This window comes from Populus alba, chromosome 12 (genome assembly GCF_005239225.2).
Source record: "Populus alba chromosome 12, ASM523922v2, whole genome shotgun sequence".
NCBI lineage: Eukaryota > Viridiplantae > Streptophyta > Magnoliopsida > Malpighiales > Salicaceae > Populus > Populus alba.
Window position 1 is genome coordinate 13,712,449 of NC_133295.1, and position 17,593 is coordinate 13,730,041.

Below are 17,593 nucleotides of genomic sequence, written 5' to 3' on the forward strand. Positions count from 1 at the left end.
TGATTATTGAATTACTGGGTCAACCCGTATATTATTAGATTAATCCGGTTAAATTAATTTATCCTAAATAATATTATTTTGGTTTTTTTAAAAAAAAAATGAGTTGACCTGGTCTCAATCTAATCAATCATTATGAATATTCAAAACAATTTGAAATAAAACTCAGCCTAGATCGAGCTTTAGATTACCAAGTTACCCGGACCTTTCACTTTTGGAACTCAAAATGACAGGTCATTTCATATAAACATGCAACTAGGAAAATGACTGATGCATTGTACTCTAACCCACAGTGAAGCAATGGCTAATTCTAGACTTGCCTTTGCCTTTGCCTTTCCCTTGTTACACATATTTTCTCATTGTTTCAGTGACATTCTTTGCTTGCATCAACCTTGTAGGAAATCAGTTGCTTTATACTGAAATTCAGAATCATACTCTAACCCCAGTCTTAAGCAAATTATCTTAATTTGCAGTATATATTGCCTAAACTTCATTGAGAATCACTATTCTTCCTATCAATAACCCCCCATTCCTTTGTCTCTCCTTGTTCTTGACACATTCAGTAGTAAGAACAACAATGGCTGGCGCACTTGTATCCCCAATCTTGGAGCAGTTAACCACGATCGTTGCTCAACAGGTACTTTCTTTTTCCTTTTTTATAATCAACAGGTACTTAATTACTTTTCTACAATTTTGCAATTAACCTAACATTTATAGTTCATTATACATTGATTTCATTATCTTGTAGAATATCTGTTAATTTGTCAGAAGCTAAATCAGTAGCTTGATTTATATATTATCACATTGCATGTTATCAAATAACACACACACACACACAAGATAGCGGGTTCTTACGATTCTCTTTCTTTTTCTTTATATATTTTGTGCTATACAAAATATGGTTATTGTGATGGCTGGTTAGAACAAATCAATATAGTAAAATAGTAGTAAGTTCCTTTTTTAATAATTCCTTATCATATTTGAATGCATAAATAACTATATTTGAAATAAAATTAGTATGATAAAATGATTAAAATAAATATAGTCAAATATTCGATTACAAACATGATTATAGAAATTCTATTATTTCTTTTTTATTTTGATCAACCTCACAGAATATTTTAAAAAAATAGAAATATGATAATATTAAAAGTCACCTAATAATACTGTGAAATTGCAATGTATATATTGCGCTCCACAATTATAATATCTATGAATTCTATCTTTTATCTAAAGAAATCCTTTATTCAAATAAAATATATTTTAATTCACGCATCTAGTAAATTTTAGTGCAATAATAGTGGCTTAGCATTACATTATTTACGAGTCATTTTATTTTAGAGAGTTTATTATATATAATTGAATATAATTAACAATATAAATATATTAATTGCTATTGTGAAAAAGTTTAATAAAAATGATTTAATCTATTAATTGCTAAAAATTAAGAATTTGTATTGAAATCATATAAATGTTTCCTATGCTTAACGTTTCTTTTCCTTCTGTACACTAATAGGTACAAGAAGAGGTTGAAACCTAGTAGTGGTGTGAGAGAAACAATGTGACAAGCTGAAAAGCAATCTCCTTGATATCCAATCTGTCCTTGAAGATGCAGATAGAAAACAAGTGAAGGATAAGGCTGTAAGAGATTGGGTAGACAAGCTCAAAGATGCATGTTATGATATGGATGATGTGCTAGATGAATGGAGCACTGCAATTCTTAGATGGAAAATGGAGGAAGCTGAAGAAAATACTCACAGCCGACAGAAGATACGGTGTTCCTTCCTGGGATCTCCTTGCTTTTGTTTCAATCAAGTGGTTCGACGTCGCGACATTGCCCTGAAGATCAAAGAAGTTAGTGAAAAAGTGGATGAGATTGCCAAAGAGAGAGCTAAGTATGGCTTTGATCTGTACAAAGCCACTGATGAACTCCAACGACGACCAACAAGAACAAGTACCTCCTTTGTTGATAAATCAAGTGTGATTGGTCGAGATGTTGAAAAGAAAACTGTTTTAAAGCAAGGTTGGTGGGTGAAAGTAGTCAGAAGCACGGGACATTTGATGTCATCCTCTCTAGTTAGGGCTGGGTCGGAATTGGAAAAACAACTCTCGCCCAACTAGCTTTTAATGATGCTGAGGTTACGGCTCATTTTGTGAGAAAAAGATGTATGGTGTGTGTTTCAGAACCATTTGATGAGGTTAGAATAGCCAAAGCAATCCTTGAGCAGCTTGAAGGGAGTCCAACCAATTTGGTTGAATTGCAATCCCTTTTGCAAGGGGTCTCTGGAATCCATTACTGGAAAGAGGCTCCTTCTTGTCCTTGATGATGTCTGGACAGAAAATCATGAACAATGGGAAAAACTGAAACCATCTCTCACAGGCTGTGCACGAGGAAGCAGAATTCTAGTGACCACTCGTAAGGACGTTGTGGCAACGATGATGGGAACTGACCACCGGATCAACATTGAGAAATTGTCTGATGAGATATGCAGGTCAATATTCAATCATGTGGCATTCCAGGAAAGAAGCGAAGATGAGCGCGAAAGATTGACAGATATCGGCGATAAAATTGCAAACAAGTGCAAGGGCTTGCCTCTAGCTGCCAAGGTATTAGGAGGTCTAATGCAGTCTAAAAGAACAAGAGAAGAGTGGGATCGTGTTTTATCTAGCGAACTGTGGAGGCTAGATGAGGTTGATAGAGATCAGGTTTGAAAAGACGGGGGGAAATATTTCTACCTCTGTTTTTGAGTTACTACGATTTACCTTCTATGGTAAGACGATGTTTCTTGTATTGTGCCATGTTTCCAAAAGACTACGAGATGGGAAAAGATGAGTTGGTGAAGATGTGGATGGCTCAAGGTTACCTCAAGGAGACTTCAGTGGAGATATGGAGTTTGTAGGAGAGCAGTACCTTCATGTCTTGGCAGCGCGCTCTTTCTTCCAAGATTTTGAGACTGATGAGGATGAAGGGATGGAATTCAAGATGCATGATATAGTGCATGATTTTGCCCAATATATGACAAAAAATGAATGTCTAACAGTGGATGTCAATACACTTGGAGAAGCAACAATGGAGACTTCAATTGAAAGGGTGGTCCATTTAAGCATGATGCTGTCAGAGGATGAGCTCTTTCCCAAGTCCATTCACAAAGCAAAAGGTCTTCGCCAGCCTCTTGATCCGGCACTAGAGACCCTTCGCTTGAGGAGCTGCCACTGCCTGATTTGTTTCAAACAGTTGACATGCATCAGGTCATTGAATTTGCCATGGTCTTCAATCAAAGAAATACCATACGAGGTAGGGAAATTGATACATTTGAGACACCTCAATCTGGCATATTGTTTAGAGTTGGAGTCCCTGCCAGAAACCACGTGTGATTTATGCAATCTGCAATCCCTAGATGTTACTTTCTGTCGGTCTCTCAAGGAATTGCCCAGGGCGATTGGAAAACTTATCAAATTGAGGCATCTCGGGAATGATGGTTCAGGTGTGGACTTTATACCAAAGGGAATAGAGAGGATAACATGTCTTCGAACATTAGAGGTGTTTACTGTGTGTGGTGGTGGTGGTGAGAATGAAAGTAAAGCAGCTAATCTAAGAGAATTAAAAGACTTAAATCACATTGGAGGGAGTCTTGAGATACGTAATCTAGGAGGAGGTAAAGAAGATGCGAGTGACGCTGCAGAAGCACAACTCAAGAATAAGAAGCGCCTGCTTCGTTTGGAATTGTATTTCAACCACAACCAGGATAACGGCATTTTAATTGAAGCTTTACAGCCTCCGTCAGACTTGGAATATCTAACCATAGATGGGTACGGAGGGTTGGAATTGCCAAATTGGATGATGACATTAACCAGATTACAGGGGCTTAAACTCTTTGATTGTGAAAACCTGGAGGTTTTGCCTCCGCTGGGAAGATTGCCCAACCTTGAAAGTCCTGGTATTGAGCTCGTTGAAGGTGAGAAGGCTCCATGCTGGATTTTTAGGTATAGAAAAAGATGAGAATGGCAGTATTAATGAAGGAGAAATTGCAAGGGTCACTGCTTTCCCCAAATTAAAACATCTTGGTTTTTGGCATCTCCAAGAAGTAGAAGAGTGGGATGCCAACACAACTTCAATAATATCCATTTTGCCACAACTTCGAGAGTTGATGATTGTTGATTGCCCGTTGTTGAGAGCACTACCAGACTATGTTTTGGCAGCGCCTCTACAGGAATTATACATAAATGGTTGCCCCATTCTAAGGAAACGTTACGGGAAGGAGGAGATGGGTGAAAGATTGGCAAAAAGATTCTCACATCCCAAAAGATTAATTTTGATGATATTTATTTTGGGTAAATTCTTTAGTCTTTAGAACCCGCAGGAAGAGGTAAATTCTTCTACCAGTGTTAATTCTTAACGGTAAAAGATTTGGTTCTGAGTGTATTAATTATTTGCTTTGGTGTTTGCTAAGATTGAGTGTAAATAATATGTAAGCCTTACTATTTACTCTGTGTGACCTCTTTACTGTAATTCGATTTTATTTCCTACTTTCCATTTACTCTATCAAATGCAGCTGTCATATTTTCTCGCTCACGTGAACCTTATTCCTTCCTTAAATTCTCCAAATGTAAACTCATATCATAATTAATCTAAGATGACATTTTCTTTTAGATTTTCTCCAAAATGATATGTAAATCATATGTTTCAGCTACTTACCATTTGCTCGCTCTCGCTTTTTTTTTTTTTTTTTTTTTTTTTATGCCTTTATCTGTCTTCAAACAAACCAATGATCTTGATTAAGCAACTGTTTCAGTGGATTAAATCCAAGAAATTCTTAAACCTCAGTTTCAGTGGATTAAATCCAAATAAATGAGAGAAGCTAAACCATTCATCTATAAGTGATGACATCCATCGATTTTGAAGATTAATTCCAAATAAAGTTATCCAAACCTAACAAAAAAAATCTTCAACAATAATTAAATTACAAATCAACAACAAAATTCAGCAGCAAGGTCTAATTAAGAGTTTACCCATCTTTATTTTTTTATAAAAATATCGATGATTTATTGTGAGTCAAATATTTTTATTTTTTATAAAAATTTTATATATGCAGTTCTTTAAATATATTTTTCTAGTTCAAAAAATATAATAAATTAAAAATTTATATATATAAATGTAATTAAATAAATTAAAAATTATTTTATATTAATAAATAAATAAAAATTTGTTAATAATACTTAAAAACAAAACTGGTTCCGAGCCTTCATTGAGCTCAATGTAAAGAGGACCAACCTGCCGTCGTAAAAGCACAAAATACTCCATTGTAAAAGCCCTGGTAAGAAACACCTTCTTCTCCAACGAGAAAGCAAAGTTAAAACCCCGAGTAAATATCCCTGTCTTTCTCTCCCACACGCTCGCATTCTCAGTTTTTCCTGTCTGCGTCTTCAAGCAATAAACCATGGGTGATAGCCAGTACTCCTTTTCTCTCACTACTTTCAGTCCTACCGGAAAGCTAGTACAGATTGAGCACGCATTGACTGCCGTTGGATCAGGCCAAACTTCCCTCGGAATCAAAGGTTGTTGCAATTTAAGCTCCCTCTCTCTCTCTTTGTTTTCTCATTTTCTTGTCATTTTTTAATGCACTATGTTGTTGATGGGTGCTTAGATACTATGTTGTTGATTTTATTATTTTTTTGGTGTTGTAGCGGCAAACGGTGTTGTTATTGCAACTGAGAAGAAATTGCCATCTATTTTAGTCGATGAATCTTCTGTAAGTAAACATTTATTATTTTTTTTATTGGTTTTGTTATATTCTTTGGTTTAAATTCAAGAAGCCCTTTTGTTTTTTTGCGTTTTTTTTTTGTGTTTTCTTTAGTGACATCGGTTGGTAGAAATCTGTTCAAATTCGGTGTAAATTTGTAATTTTTATTAGTAATTTGAGCTTAGTTATACTAGTCAATGACTCTAAGATTAGGACTTTGAATGTTGGAGTGTGTAGATTTATATCCTCTTTAATCCCACATTGTATAAAAAGGCAGTGTTGGTTATTTTAAATCGTGTTGAATGAGGTGGAGATGGTTTGATTTTGGAGCCAATTGATTGGTCTATTATTCTAATTTGCAAGATGGTATGTAACTTGAGTTGGTTGTTGATGGTATTAATTGCTTCTTGTTTCAGGTTCAGAAAATACAGAATCTGACACCCAATATTGGAGTTGTCTACAGGTTTGTTTCTGCCTGCTTCTCATTAATTAGGAAGTTCCATTTTTTTAGCTTGTGTTTCTCTGGCCTTAACTTTTGCTAAAATATCTGTCATGAATGATTGTAGCAGGCGGGTGTGTAGATTCAAAGCTCTCTTTATGTTTGGTGGGAAATTGTATAGTTTCTGCTGTTGTTATAGTGTCCTGATAAGTGTGAAATTTGACCCGGGGTGGTAAATTGAGATAGAAGCATGCCTGCTCATAATCTGAACTTCAGTGGAACTCCTTGTAGGTCAATGTTCTTAATTGGTCTGGTTATGGACTTGACTTTAACACGTTGTACATGTACCCTGTTTCTGTTTCAACTGAAAAAAAGAGGGGGACAAATATGTAGTTCCTTAGAAAAATATAAATAAGGCATTCCTCTGTACTTGGGTTTGAAATAAGACATCTTGGCAATTTGGTTGCTCAGTGAGCCACTTCTTACTAACTTGTGCAACTTATTACCTATGTCAAAATGGGTTGCTTTGCTGTACTTTTTTCTTAACAGTGCTGAATCACATGTATTTTGTTGCAGTGGAATGGGTCCTGACTTTCGAGTTTTGGTTCGGAAAAGTAGGAAGCAAGCAGAGCAATATCATAGACTGTACAAGGTACCCATCTTCAAGATTTTCTTTATTATTTTGCTTCATGTTTGTTCTTCAGCTTTTCTTTTCATGTCACTGATTAGTGATAAGGTTGCTAAATTTTCTTGGCTTATCTTATGAATGGGATATGTGTATCCTTTTGATGCCTCTAAACAAACTCATGTATATAATTCGTCTAATGCTTGATAACCTGGTTAAGATAATATATCTGGGAAGTAGTTATTGAGGTTGTCTATATTACAAGACTTCTTGTTAGTTGTCTTATTCCCAACAATGCCATTCTGACCCCCAAAACAGCTTAATTTTGCTTGAAATCCAAGAGTTAAATATCCAATTACTATTTTATATCAATTCATTGTCATCTTTTGTTGTTAATCGTGAAGGTTGTAACTTGTGAATTTTTATGATTGTAGGAACCAATTCCTGTCACACAACTTGTGAGGGAAACTGCTGCTGTCATGCAAGAGTTTACTCAATCTGGGTACTGGAACATCTTTTATACATTCAAAGTGTTTCAGTGGTTTTAGTTGATTTCCTTTGTAATTTAGATCTGAATTTTAATTTCCAAAGTTCATAACCTTAGCCCTTATTCTAAGAAGCCAACAACTCTCTCCCTATGTTCCTGCACCAGCATGTCAACTCTTCATGCTCTTATTCTTGAAGTTTGAAAATACTCATCCTTTGTTTTTCCTCGCAGAGGTGTAAGGCCTTTTGGAGTATCTTTGCTAGTCGCTGGTTTTGATGACAAAGGTCCACAGCTGTATCAGGTGTCTTTGCTAGTCACTGTGTTAATGTCTGAAGTCATTAACTATTTTTTTTGTATCTGGATTATCCACTGCAGACTATGTGGTAGCCTAGTATTCTAGAAGCTGTAGGCCTTTGTGACTATCATGCACCCTTCTGTGTGCCCAGAGGGTTGATAAGTTTTTGACCTTTTGTTTTCTTGGTTGTGATTTGGATGGATTATGACTCACTTGTGTTGCCTTTTTAAAAATATGTTAGACTCTTGCACTCAAATCATAGTTCTTCTGATGATGTTATGTTTTGTATTTGTTTGGCTAGGTCGATCCATCAGGATCCTACTTCTCATGGAAAGCCTCAGCAATGGGGAAAAATGTTTCAAATGCAAAAACATTTCTTGAGAAGAGGTATTTATTTGTTTTTGGTACCATGAAATGCATTGATTCTGCAAAAACTTCTAAACATCTTCATGGGTTCTCCTAGCTAGCAACAAATGTGTTTCCACCTCCAGCCATCAACTGCCAAACATATTCTTCATTCAAAGATCAAGCTACCTTCAATTTTCAACTGCCAGCTTACTTTGAGCTACTCCCCTCGTTCTTTATATAATTTATTGTAATTCATTTTCCCCATCCAAGAAGAATTGGATTGCCTTTCTTTTTTTTGAAAAAGAAAAAGAAAAAAGGAAGTGAGAAAAAAAGAATTGAATGGACATAAACATGGTAAATATTTTGGTTTTTTGTTCACATATCTTCATTTGATTTGAACAACTTTTGTTTTCCCTAACTTAATATGTGCTCTGTAGATACACTGATGATATGGAGCTTGATGATGCTGTACACACCGCTATCTTGACACTAAAAGAGGGGTACATCACTTTAAAATTTCCTCCACTTTTTATTTTTGAATTTGAGCAGTGGTGTTTTTTACAAGGATTGGTGTATAAAAAGTAGAAGAAAAATTCAGTAGGTTTAATATACTTGCGCCATGCACTTGCACCCGGTTCATTACATAATTGATTGATATACTTGTAAATTCAGCCATTTAGGTATTGCGATTTTCTGCCACACATACTGAGTATCGCAGGTAAAATGAATTCTAGGTAACAGTAGTCTAGTTGGGGTCTTCAGCCTTGAGAACTTAAATTGGCTCTCAACACTTTAGTTAGTAGTTCAGGAGATTAAATTATGTGAGATACTGTTTAAGTGAAAATGAATGAAAGTTTCTCAACCCAGTGTCAATCAAATGTACTTGCAGGTGCTTAAAGGTTCCTTTTCTTTCCTCTTAGTGATTTTAAGTTGTTAATTTGTCGAGTCTTGCTTCTATAATCAGAATGATGGTGGACTAGTGAGCATAATCTTAGTATTTGCAAAGTGGTCAAAGAGAGATATAAATGAGCATTTTAAAGTTTCTTACAAGTTCTTAGTGCTTCCCTTGTACCCTTACAAGATTGTTTGTGTTTGCAGATTTGAAGGGCAGATTTCTGGGAAAAACATTGAAATTGGGATAATTGGTGCTGACAAGCAATTCAGGCATGCTCTTTCTTGACCTTTTGCCTTATTAAACTTGGTAATAGTGTCACGTAATTTCAAGCTTAGGATGAGTTCCAGAAGTAACTTGCAGGATGCACATTTTTGTTAACACAGTTCATAACTAGATAAAATCTGATGTCTAAAATCTTTTGGATCTCACCAATTTCATATATGGCCTTCCACTTGTGGTTTCAGTTTTGAAGTTCTGATTTTCACGCACCCTTGCTCTAGTTTCAGTCTGACAATTTACATATGGATCTCGTGTTCAAAATGGCCAATCCACTATTTCTTTGGATGTTTAAGCTTCCTTGGAAGAATTTATGTGTGGCATGACCATGGCAATCTTATCCCTTGAGCTTTCTTTACTGCAGGGTACTAACTCCAGCCGAAATTGATGATTATTTGGCTGAAGTGGAATAGACATTGTATTTTTTGGCTAAAGTGGAGTTCTTCCCAGTATTGACACCAATCGAGATACTTGTGTTACTTTCCTCTGGAATTTGCTTGAATCAGTTGCTTTTAGCCGAAGTTTCCATTAATTCCACGTTTGTAGAACTGTAATGTGGAAATGTTACAAGACTTCTCTCCAATCTTAGATGGCTTCTAAAGTTTTGCATCAATATGATTTCCTATATGATAGGTTTGACAGAGTGCAGAAAATTGGTCTTTTCAATTATATTTATCTCCTCTCAATGCTTGACCTGTAATATGGCCGTTCTCATTTAATTCCAATGGAGCTCCGAAGAGGGAAAGAGAGGGACCATGGAATATGGATATCGAATTAAAATGCTTACTTTATTCTTGGGTCCTTGTACTTGCCTCAATTTTTCAGTTCACACAAAAGTTATAGCTTATTTTGCCCCATCTTAACTGCAGCCAAAACTACTGTTGAAAAAATGGAAATGCATGGCGTAACCCTGTTTATATTAAGAGAATGGAAGTGTTCGCCCTTGAAATATGTTTTTGCTTGGAATTATATTAAAACGATATTTTTATTATTATTTTAAAAAATTAATATTAACTCTGAAAAGATAAAAACAAATTAATTTTTAAAAAAATCAAAAAAACACCGCAACCTCAATAAGCCTTTTAACCCATTTTGACGGCAGTTTTCGCTTTTTAAGCATGGAAACTTCTGCTAGTAGAGTCGAATTGCAACTCAATTGGCACTTCATAGCTTCGTCTTTGCAACAATTCTCATGCTCAGCTGGAGTGTCTGCTGTTAAATTATACTAATAACAATGACAATAATTTGTCCATTGTGTTTAAACAAATTAACTGTTGATCTTCTAGCTAACAGCTACTGTCTCAATATAGAATCACGAGGCTACAATAACGCTATTGTTTGACTCCTTAAGTTCGTTAGAGATATTTTGAGGTTTTTGTCCCTTAGTAAACAGAAAAAAACAGAAGCTACTTTTGTCTGGCAGTGCTGGTCTTCACCCATGTAGTCCATTATCCAAGAAACACTCTTCACATATGTTCTTGCTTTCTGGATGTTTACAGATACCCAACTCCAAACTCCTCTTTTATGCTTTCATGTAAGTCGTATCCTTCCTTCCTCTCTTTCCTTATGCAATGCCACTGCTAATGCTGTTCATTCTGCCTTGTTATTTTCTGTATTTATTAACTTCAATTCTGGTGTTTCTCCTCTTGCTGGATAATATTGCTTTTTCATGGAATTTCTTGTTCTGGGAAATGGGTTTCAATGGAATTGCTAAGTATCAACGTTCACTTGAGAGAATATGTCTAAATTGTTTTGTGTTCTTATTAGTTAAAACGTTTTAGCATTTTGTTGGCTCTCATATATATTGAACGAGCAATCATCATTATCTAAAAAGTCTTACTGTGACTTCAGAAGTTATAAGATGATGGACCAGTTTTAGCTGTCAGAGTGCTATGCTTATCGTTGTTGAACTCTAACCAGTCTTCAACAGTTGTGGCCTTGTTTATCTTGCAAATTTTGATTTTTGTAGTTTAATCAGATAGATTAGACTAATATTTGATTCTGCAATGAAAATACAACCTATACTCACAGCAGTTAAGAATTATTGCGGAAGAAAGGGAGAAGATATGTGGTTTAGAAAGGGAAAGTTGACTACTTTTCTTCTTCTTTTTAACTAGGTTTTCTGGTTTGCATTTCATGTGTTTGCTATTGTGATTGAAAGTAGTTTTAGTGTCTCTCTTTGTCCAATTATTTTGAAGTCTAAAGCATCCTTTATATGGATTTTATTTGGTTGCTTCCTCTGTGTAATGGCTTTAAATTAAGAGGTGTGTATTTTGTTGCTGGCAATTGTGTGTTTACTTGATTAGTGTTTGCAGGTTGCTTGTTAGATGCACTCTGAATCATATTTTTATAGAATCAAGAATCCGGAATGGTCATTTCAGACGCAGAGAAAAGAATTCCAGTAGTGGAGATGTTAAAAAGTGGAAAAGCGACAGGGTCTATATCGACAAACATGGCAAATGGCGAATCTTTGATCACAAAAAGATGTCCAGGAAACGATGTAATACGGAGTAATTCACTTTGTGCTCATACATATAACTCCTCAAGCAAATATGGCTTTAATTATTAAGTCGTCTAATTTACCTAGGTGGCTCTTTGAGGGGACAAGGATGGAAATATGGATCTGGATTTGTTGATGGAATTTTCCCGGTGCTAAGTCCTGTTGCTCATCAGATTCTGAACTTTGTGCGGAAAGAAGTGGACCCGAATAATGTTTGGGCTGCTCTTGATACTCTTCCTGTCACTCACGAGACTTGGGATGATCTTATTAATGTAGCCGTCCAACTTCGTTTGAATAAACAATGGGATCCGATTGCATTGGTGAGTAAATCGTGCCTTATTTCTTTCATCGTGTAAGGTTGTAGGCGATGGATTAAACCACCTTGCACGCATATATTTTTGTGGCAGGATGTTTGCACAGTATTTTTCTCTTCAACCATTAAGACTGAATCCTCGATTGTTCAAATCTCCTTTAAGTGATTGGTGCTGCAGTTGGTGTTTGGAATTCTCATATACCAGCATTTTCCTACAACTAAATGAAACAAATCTCTTTACTGTCTCTATTTATTATATCGACATTTTTTATATCGTTTGTTCTTAATTCTTAATAATCTTGTTGGGTGTAACTCTAAAATTTCCAGATATGTCAATGGATATTGTACAAGAGCTCCTTCCAGACAGATGTCATGTGCTACAATTTACTAATAGATGCTTATGGGCAAAAATCTTTGTACAAGAAGGCAGAAGAAACATATGTTGATCTTCTTCAAGCCAGGTGTATCCCTACTGAAGACACTTATGCCCTTCTTATAAAGGCTTACTGTGCATGTGGATTGTTAGAAAAAGCTGAAGCTGCCTTTGTTGATATGCGAAAGTATGGCCTTCCTCCAAGTATGTGTTTACCAATTCATTTCTTCTTAGCTTTTAGGGAAATTGTATTTTCAAGAAGTTATTGGACTATCTTAACCATTTTTTATAAAACAAAAATTTCCTCAACTTGTAAGATTCTTTGCCTCAAAAATTGATTTTTTGTGGGGTTAAATTTGGAAACCTTGCTCAATAATTGCACGGCTGTATTTCTTTTTTCTTTTTGGGGGTGAAGTATACTAAACGTAGGAAAAGAGAAGATTGGTTCATGGTCTGCATATTTCTTGTTGCTACTATAATAGTTGTGATTACTACTCCTTATCTACATCATCATGCTTAGAGAATGGTTGATTAAACCAAGAGGGACCCCTTGCTAATTTAGCCAGACCGGAACTGGATTAGGCTTGAGGCTCCTGGATGACAAACTTGCTTCTGTAGCTTTCCTTTATGAGAATGCGTGGGTTATTTCTCTTCTTTTTGTGGTGGTGAAACACAGGGCATTAGTTCTGCTTTTGTGTTTCGTTATCTTATTTACACATCTCAGATTTTCATTTTGCAAGCTGTTCTGTTGATACACTTGCATGCACATTCAAGGAGTGAAAAGTGAGCGTATACTCTAATTTTGGCCAGGTGCAATTGTATACAATGCTTATATTGATGGGTTAATGAAGGCTGGAAACCCTCAAAGAGCAATTGAGATCTTTCAGCGAATGAAAAATGATGGCTGCCAGCCCTCTACTGACACCTATACACTGTTGATCAACCTTCATGGGAAGGTAAGCTCAGTGGTATTTGGTTCTGAATTATTCTTCAAATCTGATCTTCTTGAAATGCCACTGGTCCCAGTAGAAAATTATGCATAAAGTCTACGAAACAACTTGAAATATATGCATTTAATTTCAAACAATTATCAGACTAAATTCAAAGATATGGTTATTAATTCTGATAACCCTGGACAACAGTGGTGTTTAGGATCCTTAAAAACTCATTTTGCTAATCTTTTTCCTGTACACAGGCAAGTCAATCTTACATGGCCTTGAAGTTGTTTAACGAAATGAGAAGTAAAAAATGCAGACCAGATATCTGCACATACACAGCTCTGGTGAACGCGTTTGCTAGAGAGGGACTCTGTGAGAAGGCAGAAGAAATATTTGAGCAGATGCAAGAAGATAAGCTTGAGCCTGATGTGTATACTTACAATGCACTCATGGAAGCTTACAGGTTAGTATCATAGAATGATATGGTGTTTCAATAATCTTTCAAAGAAAATAAAAAAAGAATACTGGAGGTGCTGCTTCTTGCTTCCAAGAGAGATTCCCAATAGAACTGATGATTTTAGCGATCTTGTCCTGACAGTCGTGCAGGTTTTGCTTACGGGGCTGCAGAAATATTTTCACTCATGCGGCACATGGGCTGTGAGCCGGATAGAGCTTCATATAACATCATGGTAGATGCGTATGGGAGAGCTGGCCTTCATGAGGGTAAGATGCTTGAACCAAATAGTATCAATGTACTTTATTATGTGAGAATTGGAAAATGATTAACCTCCAGAGAATTTGGGAGCAGTTTGAGCATGTAATGGTTTAAAAACGTTCGGATCAACTACGAACTTGAAGGGATCTATATTGCAACATTTGGATTATATTTTGGAACAGTGTTCAATTTTATTCTGGAGATCTGCCATAATCTTTCTAAGATTTCCTAGGAAACAAGATAAAGTTATATGAGATATTATCAGGCTATCAGCATTTCATCCATTTGCGACACCTTTCCTACTTGGAAGAAGTTCGTCTTGTTTTCCGTATAAGCTCCTCGTAATTTTGGCTTAATGATTTGGCTGCTCCTATTTGTTTTTTAGATGCTCAAGCGGTATTCAATGAGATGAAGCGACTAGGAATAACCCCTACAATGAAATCACACATGCTACTTCTGTGTGCCTACTCAAGAGCAAGAAATGTGGATAAATGCGAAGAAATTGTTAACCAGATGAGCGAATCTGGGCTTGAACCAGACACGTTTGTCCTCAACAGCATGATGCACTTGTATGGCCGGCTTGGCCAATTTGAAAAGATGGAGGAAGTTCTAACTGCAATGGAAAAGGGACCTTACGGAGCTGATATCAGTACATACAACATCTTAATCAACATATATGGACGAGCAGGATTTTTCGAGAAAATGGAAGGTATTTTCCAATCACTTCCAACCAAAAATCTGAAACCTGATGTTGTGACTTGGACTTCAAGATTAGGAGCCTACTCTAGAAAGAAACTATACGCAAGATGCTTGGAAATCTTTGAAGAAATGATCGATGCTGGATGTCACCCTGATGGAGGAACTGCCAAAGTACTTCTATCAGCATGCTCAAGCGAAGATCAAATTGAACAGGTTACCACTGTAATCAGAACAATGCATAAGGGCATGGAGGTTGCTCTTCCTGCATGATTAATGTTCCTTGATCAGGTCCATAGAACTCAAAAGAAAAGGATTTCAGTTATTAGGATGGAATTAAATAATTAATGTGATTCATATTTATATTATATCAAACCTCCGAACTCTTGTATTAGCATGGAATACTATTATAGGAAATGAATTTTTTTCCAAAAAAAAAAAAAAAAAAACACCATTCCATGATAAGTATTTGGATGAAATTGACTATAGTCAGTTGTTATTGAAAATAATTGTTTTCTCAATGTCCACACATAAGAAGACTATTAAAAAAAAAATAGATAGTTTCACTTTAATGATTTCTTTTTTTCAAATTGTATGAAATATTTGCAATATGATTCTCTTTTTTATTATAACCAAATAATATATTATGAAAATGAAGTGAATGCATGTGCCAAAATAATTAGTTATTTAATTATATATATATATAAATATTTTAAACCCTTTAAGTACCATAAGTTACACTCCAAAAAATCCGCTTTTACACAAAGTTATTAAATTTGATTTTGTTATAATACTGGGATGATAGACTAACTTGATTTGACTTGAGTTAATATAAAATGATATTATTTTAAATTTTTTAAAAAATATCAAATTAGATATTTAACTTTTATTTAAGTTAATCGGATGTAATTAAACAAACTTTCATCTGATTTGATATAAAATTTAGTCCAGATAAAATTTTTTATTAACAAATTACATAATTGACTTGTACAATTGGATTTGATAATAATGATTTTACATATACCTTTAAATTATTTCATTTCATTAAAAAATAAGTATTTATTTTTTTTGTTATTATATTAAAAACAAAACAGAGAAAGACTTGACTCAATGGAAAAGAAACCTCATGCAACTAAACATTGATAAAAATACAATGATCTGCATTTCATAATTGGTAGATTATTTTGTAAAGAAACTATAACAAACCTCAAATTAGTTCCAAAGCTATAATTCATTTCCCATTTGGGATTCTAAGGAATTTTGTTCCAATTAAGTTCCCAAAGGCTCAATAATTCTAATTGAGTCCCTTCGTTTATATACATCAATTGATTCCACGATATTGCACATATAACGTGCTGAAAATGACACCGTTTTGTAGAAATTGTATTTTTATATTAAATATTTGTGAATATTTTAAACGGATTAGTGTAGTTAATAATTATCTTGAAAAAAGATACCTAATTGAGAAAAATAGTATTTTGAGGACTCAAACAAGATTTAGTATGTAATTTGGGCACTCCCATAAAAGTGGGATCACGGGCAGTTCAAACTTCAGAGAATTCAGAAAATCTTAGTAAAATCCTTAAGAAAATTAATGTGAAATCCAACCAATAACATGAAAATATGTTCTGTTTGCGTTTCGTCTCGGCCATAAACTTTCTAGTTCTTGAGCTTAAAGTCTTAAAACCCGGACTGTGATTATAAAAGCTGGATTTATTTCCTGCAATAGTTTCTTGAAAAATAAGATAGTAATTGTTTTTTTAAAATAGTTTTTTTATTTAAAAATATATTAATAATATTTTTATATTTTTTAAATTATTTTTTATATCAGTATATTAAAATTATTTAAAAATATATATATAAAAAATTAAATAAAAAAAAATTCCAAAAACCTTATGAAATGCTTGGAACACAATTCTAAACTGCAATGCTTTCATCAAGGATCCATCATCTCTGGACGGATTTTTTCCAAGAATTGCATGGAAATTTCAACAAAATGAAAATTTAATTTTCAAGAGTTGCAAGAAAACTCTGCCATAATTTACGCTCAAAGGAAAACATCTCTCACCGGCAGCCCATCGGCCCCATCCGAGGGCCCTCACTGAGCACCAGTCACTAGCAAGTGGCGACAGGAGGAATAGTCAGCACTCACCAACTCTCTGCCTAATGGGTTTGTTGACACATTGACCCACCACCATATCCTCTCTTTTATTTTTATTTTGGGAAAATGACAACTTGTTTTTCCTCTAATTATCATCTTATTCTCATTTGGGTTACAGACAAAATACATTTCCAATTAGATCCCCTTTTTTCAAATAAAAATCTTTAGATGAACAAAAAATTTAGGCTCCTCGGGACAAAGGAGTTCCTCTTATCTATTAACAAAATGTTAATAAATATCAATTTTTAAATAAATAATCAAAGACATTAAATATTATGTTTCTTTTTTTTTTCTCTTTTTTCAAAGTTTCCTTTTATTTTTAATCATGAAAATCTAATTTATTTTACTAATTATTTAATGATATTCACAAATAATAGTATATTTACATCCATATATAGTTTGTATAATAAGAAAATTTTTATTATTATTAAATATTTTTAATGCAACACTTTTTATTCCTGTCAAAAGTGAAATTTACAATGATAATATCTATATTAATGTTTGATTTTTAATAATTTCTTTTATGAAAACTATATTTTTAAAAATTAAGATAGAAAAGTTTCTAGTAACATGAATAGGGTTATTTATTTATTTATTTATGATATAAAGGCAAAAAAATTAAGGAGAGGATTAATTGGATAATGCCAAGGATGGCAGAAGCATTGGGATTTTCAGTGTTTAGGACCTAACTGAAAATGGGTAAAACTTTTTGGACTTTCTTATATAACTATATACACAGTCCATCTATTTATTTATTTATTTTACCAACAATTAATAGACAAAAATAAAAACCC

The 17,593-nt window shown here is 34.4% G+C and overlaps 3 protein-coding genes across 7 annotated transcripts; all 3 read left to right on the forward strand.

Moving 5' to 3' along the window:
• The first annotated feature begins 2,433 nt into the window (after window positions 1–2,433).
• Window positions 2,434–3,997, forward strand: LOC118060587 (putative disease resistance protein RGA1). Its single transcript, XM_035073818.2, has 2 exons — window positions 2,434–2,672; window positions 2,857–3,997. The coding sequence occupies exons 1-2, from the start codon at window positions 2,434–2,436 to the stop codon at window positions 3,995–3,997; spliced, it is 1,380 nt and encodes a 459-aa protein (XP_034929709.2).
• A 1,241-nt stretch (window positions 3,998–5,238) lies between these two features.
• LOC118060646 (proteasome subunit alpha type-2-A) lies at window positions 5,239–9,778 on the forward strand. 4 transcript variants are annotated; one of them, XR_012167558.1, is made up of 10 exons: window positions 5,240–5,553; window positions 5,683–5,747; window positions 6,155–6,201; window positions 6,754–6,829; window positions 7,237–7,304; window positions 7,521–7,590; window positions 7,886–7,971; window positions 8,052–8,286; window positions 8,370–8,432; window positions 9,031–9,096. XR_012167558.1 is itself a non-coding variant. In XM_035073903.2 (10 exons), the coding sequence occupies exons 1-10, from the start codon at window positions 5,436–5,438 to the stop codon at window positions 9,449–9,451; spliced, it is 819 nt and encodes a 272-aa protein (XP_034929794.1). In that variant the 5' UTR covers window positions 5,240–5,435; the 3' UTR covers window positions 9,452–9,461. The 4 variants fall into 4 exon arrangements, 2 of the variants coding, with proteins under 2 accessions (XP_034929794.1, XP_034929795.1); XM_035073903.2 differs by lacking the exon at window positions 8,052–8,286 and adding an exon at window positions 9,292–9,461; XM_035073904.2 differs by lacking the exon at window positions 8,052–8,286 and adding an exon at window positions 9,468–9,778 and having other exon boundaries at window positions 5,241–5,553.
• A 701-nt stretch (window positions 9,779–10,479) lies between these two features.
• On the forward strand, window positions 10,480–15,032 carry LOC118060644 (uncharacterized). 2 transcript variants are annotated; one of them, XM_035073898.2, is made up of 8 exons: window positions 10,480–10,637; window positions 11,419–11,613; window positions 11,691–11,923; window positions 12,244–12,493; window positions 13,100–13,245; window positions 13,485–13,690; window positions 13,826–13,950; window positions 14,328–15,032. In XM_035073898.2, exons 2-8 carry the CDS (start codon window positions 11,472–11,474, stop codon window positions 14,909–14,911), a joined length of 1,686 nt encoding a protein of 561 aa, XP_034929789.1. In that variant the 5' UTR covers window positions 10,480–10,637; window positions 11,419–11,471; the 3' UTR covers window positions 14,912–15,032. The 2 variants fall into 2 exon arrangements, with proteins under 2 accessions (XP_034929789.1, XP_034929788.1); XM_035073897.2 differs by having other exon boundaries at window positions 11,419–11,603.
• Window positions 15,033–17,593: the final 2,561 nt, after the last annotated feature.

Excerpts from the sequence above, each read along its gene's own strand:
- LOC118060644 (XM_035073897.2), top strand. The coding sequence starts at position 10,576 with ATGTTCTTGCTTTCTGGATGTTTACAGATACCCAACTCCAAACTCCTC. Across the intron at positions 11,924-12,243 it reads AATGGGATCCGATTGCATTG|ATATGTCAATGGATATTGTA; the intron begins GTGAGTAAATCG and ends TAAAATTTCCAG. Across the intron at positions 13,246-13,484 it reads TGATCAACCTTCATGGGAAG|GCAAGTCAATCTTACATGGC; the intron begins GTAAGCTCAGTG and ends TCCTGTACACAG.
- LOC118060646 (XM_035073903.2), top strand. The coding sequence starts at position 5,436 with ATGGGTGATAGCCAGTACTCCTTTTCTCTCACTACTTTCAGTCCTACC. Across the intron at positions 7,591-7,885 it reads AAGGTCCACAGCTGTATCAG|GTCGATCCATCAGGATCCTA; the intron begins GTGTCTTTGCTA and ends TTGTTTGGCTAG. Across the intron at positions 9,097-9,291 it reads GGTGCTGACAAGCAATTCAG|TTTTGAAGTTCTGATTTTCA; the intron begins GCATGCTCTTTC and ends TTGTGGTTTCAG.
- LOC118060587 (XM_035073818.2), top strand. The coding sequence starts at position 2,434 with ATGATGGGAACTGACCACCGGATCAACATTGAGAAATTGTCTGATGAG. Across the intron at positions 2,673-2,856 it reads CGTGTTTTATCTAGCGAACT|GTTACCTCAAGGAGACTTCA; the intron begins GTGGAGGCTAGA and ends GGATGGCTCAAG.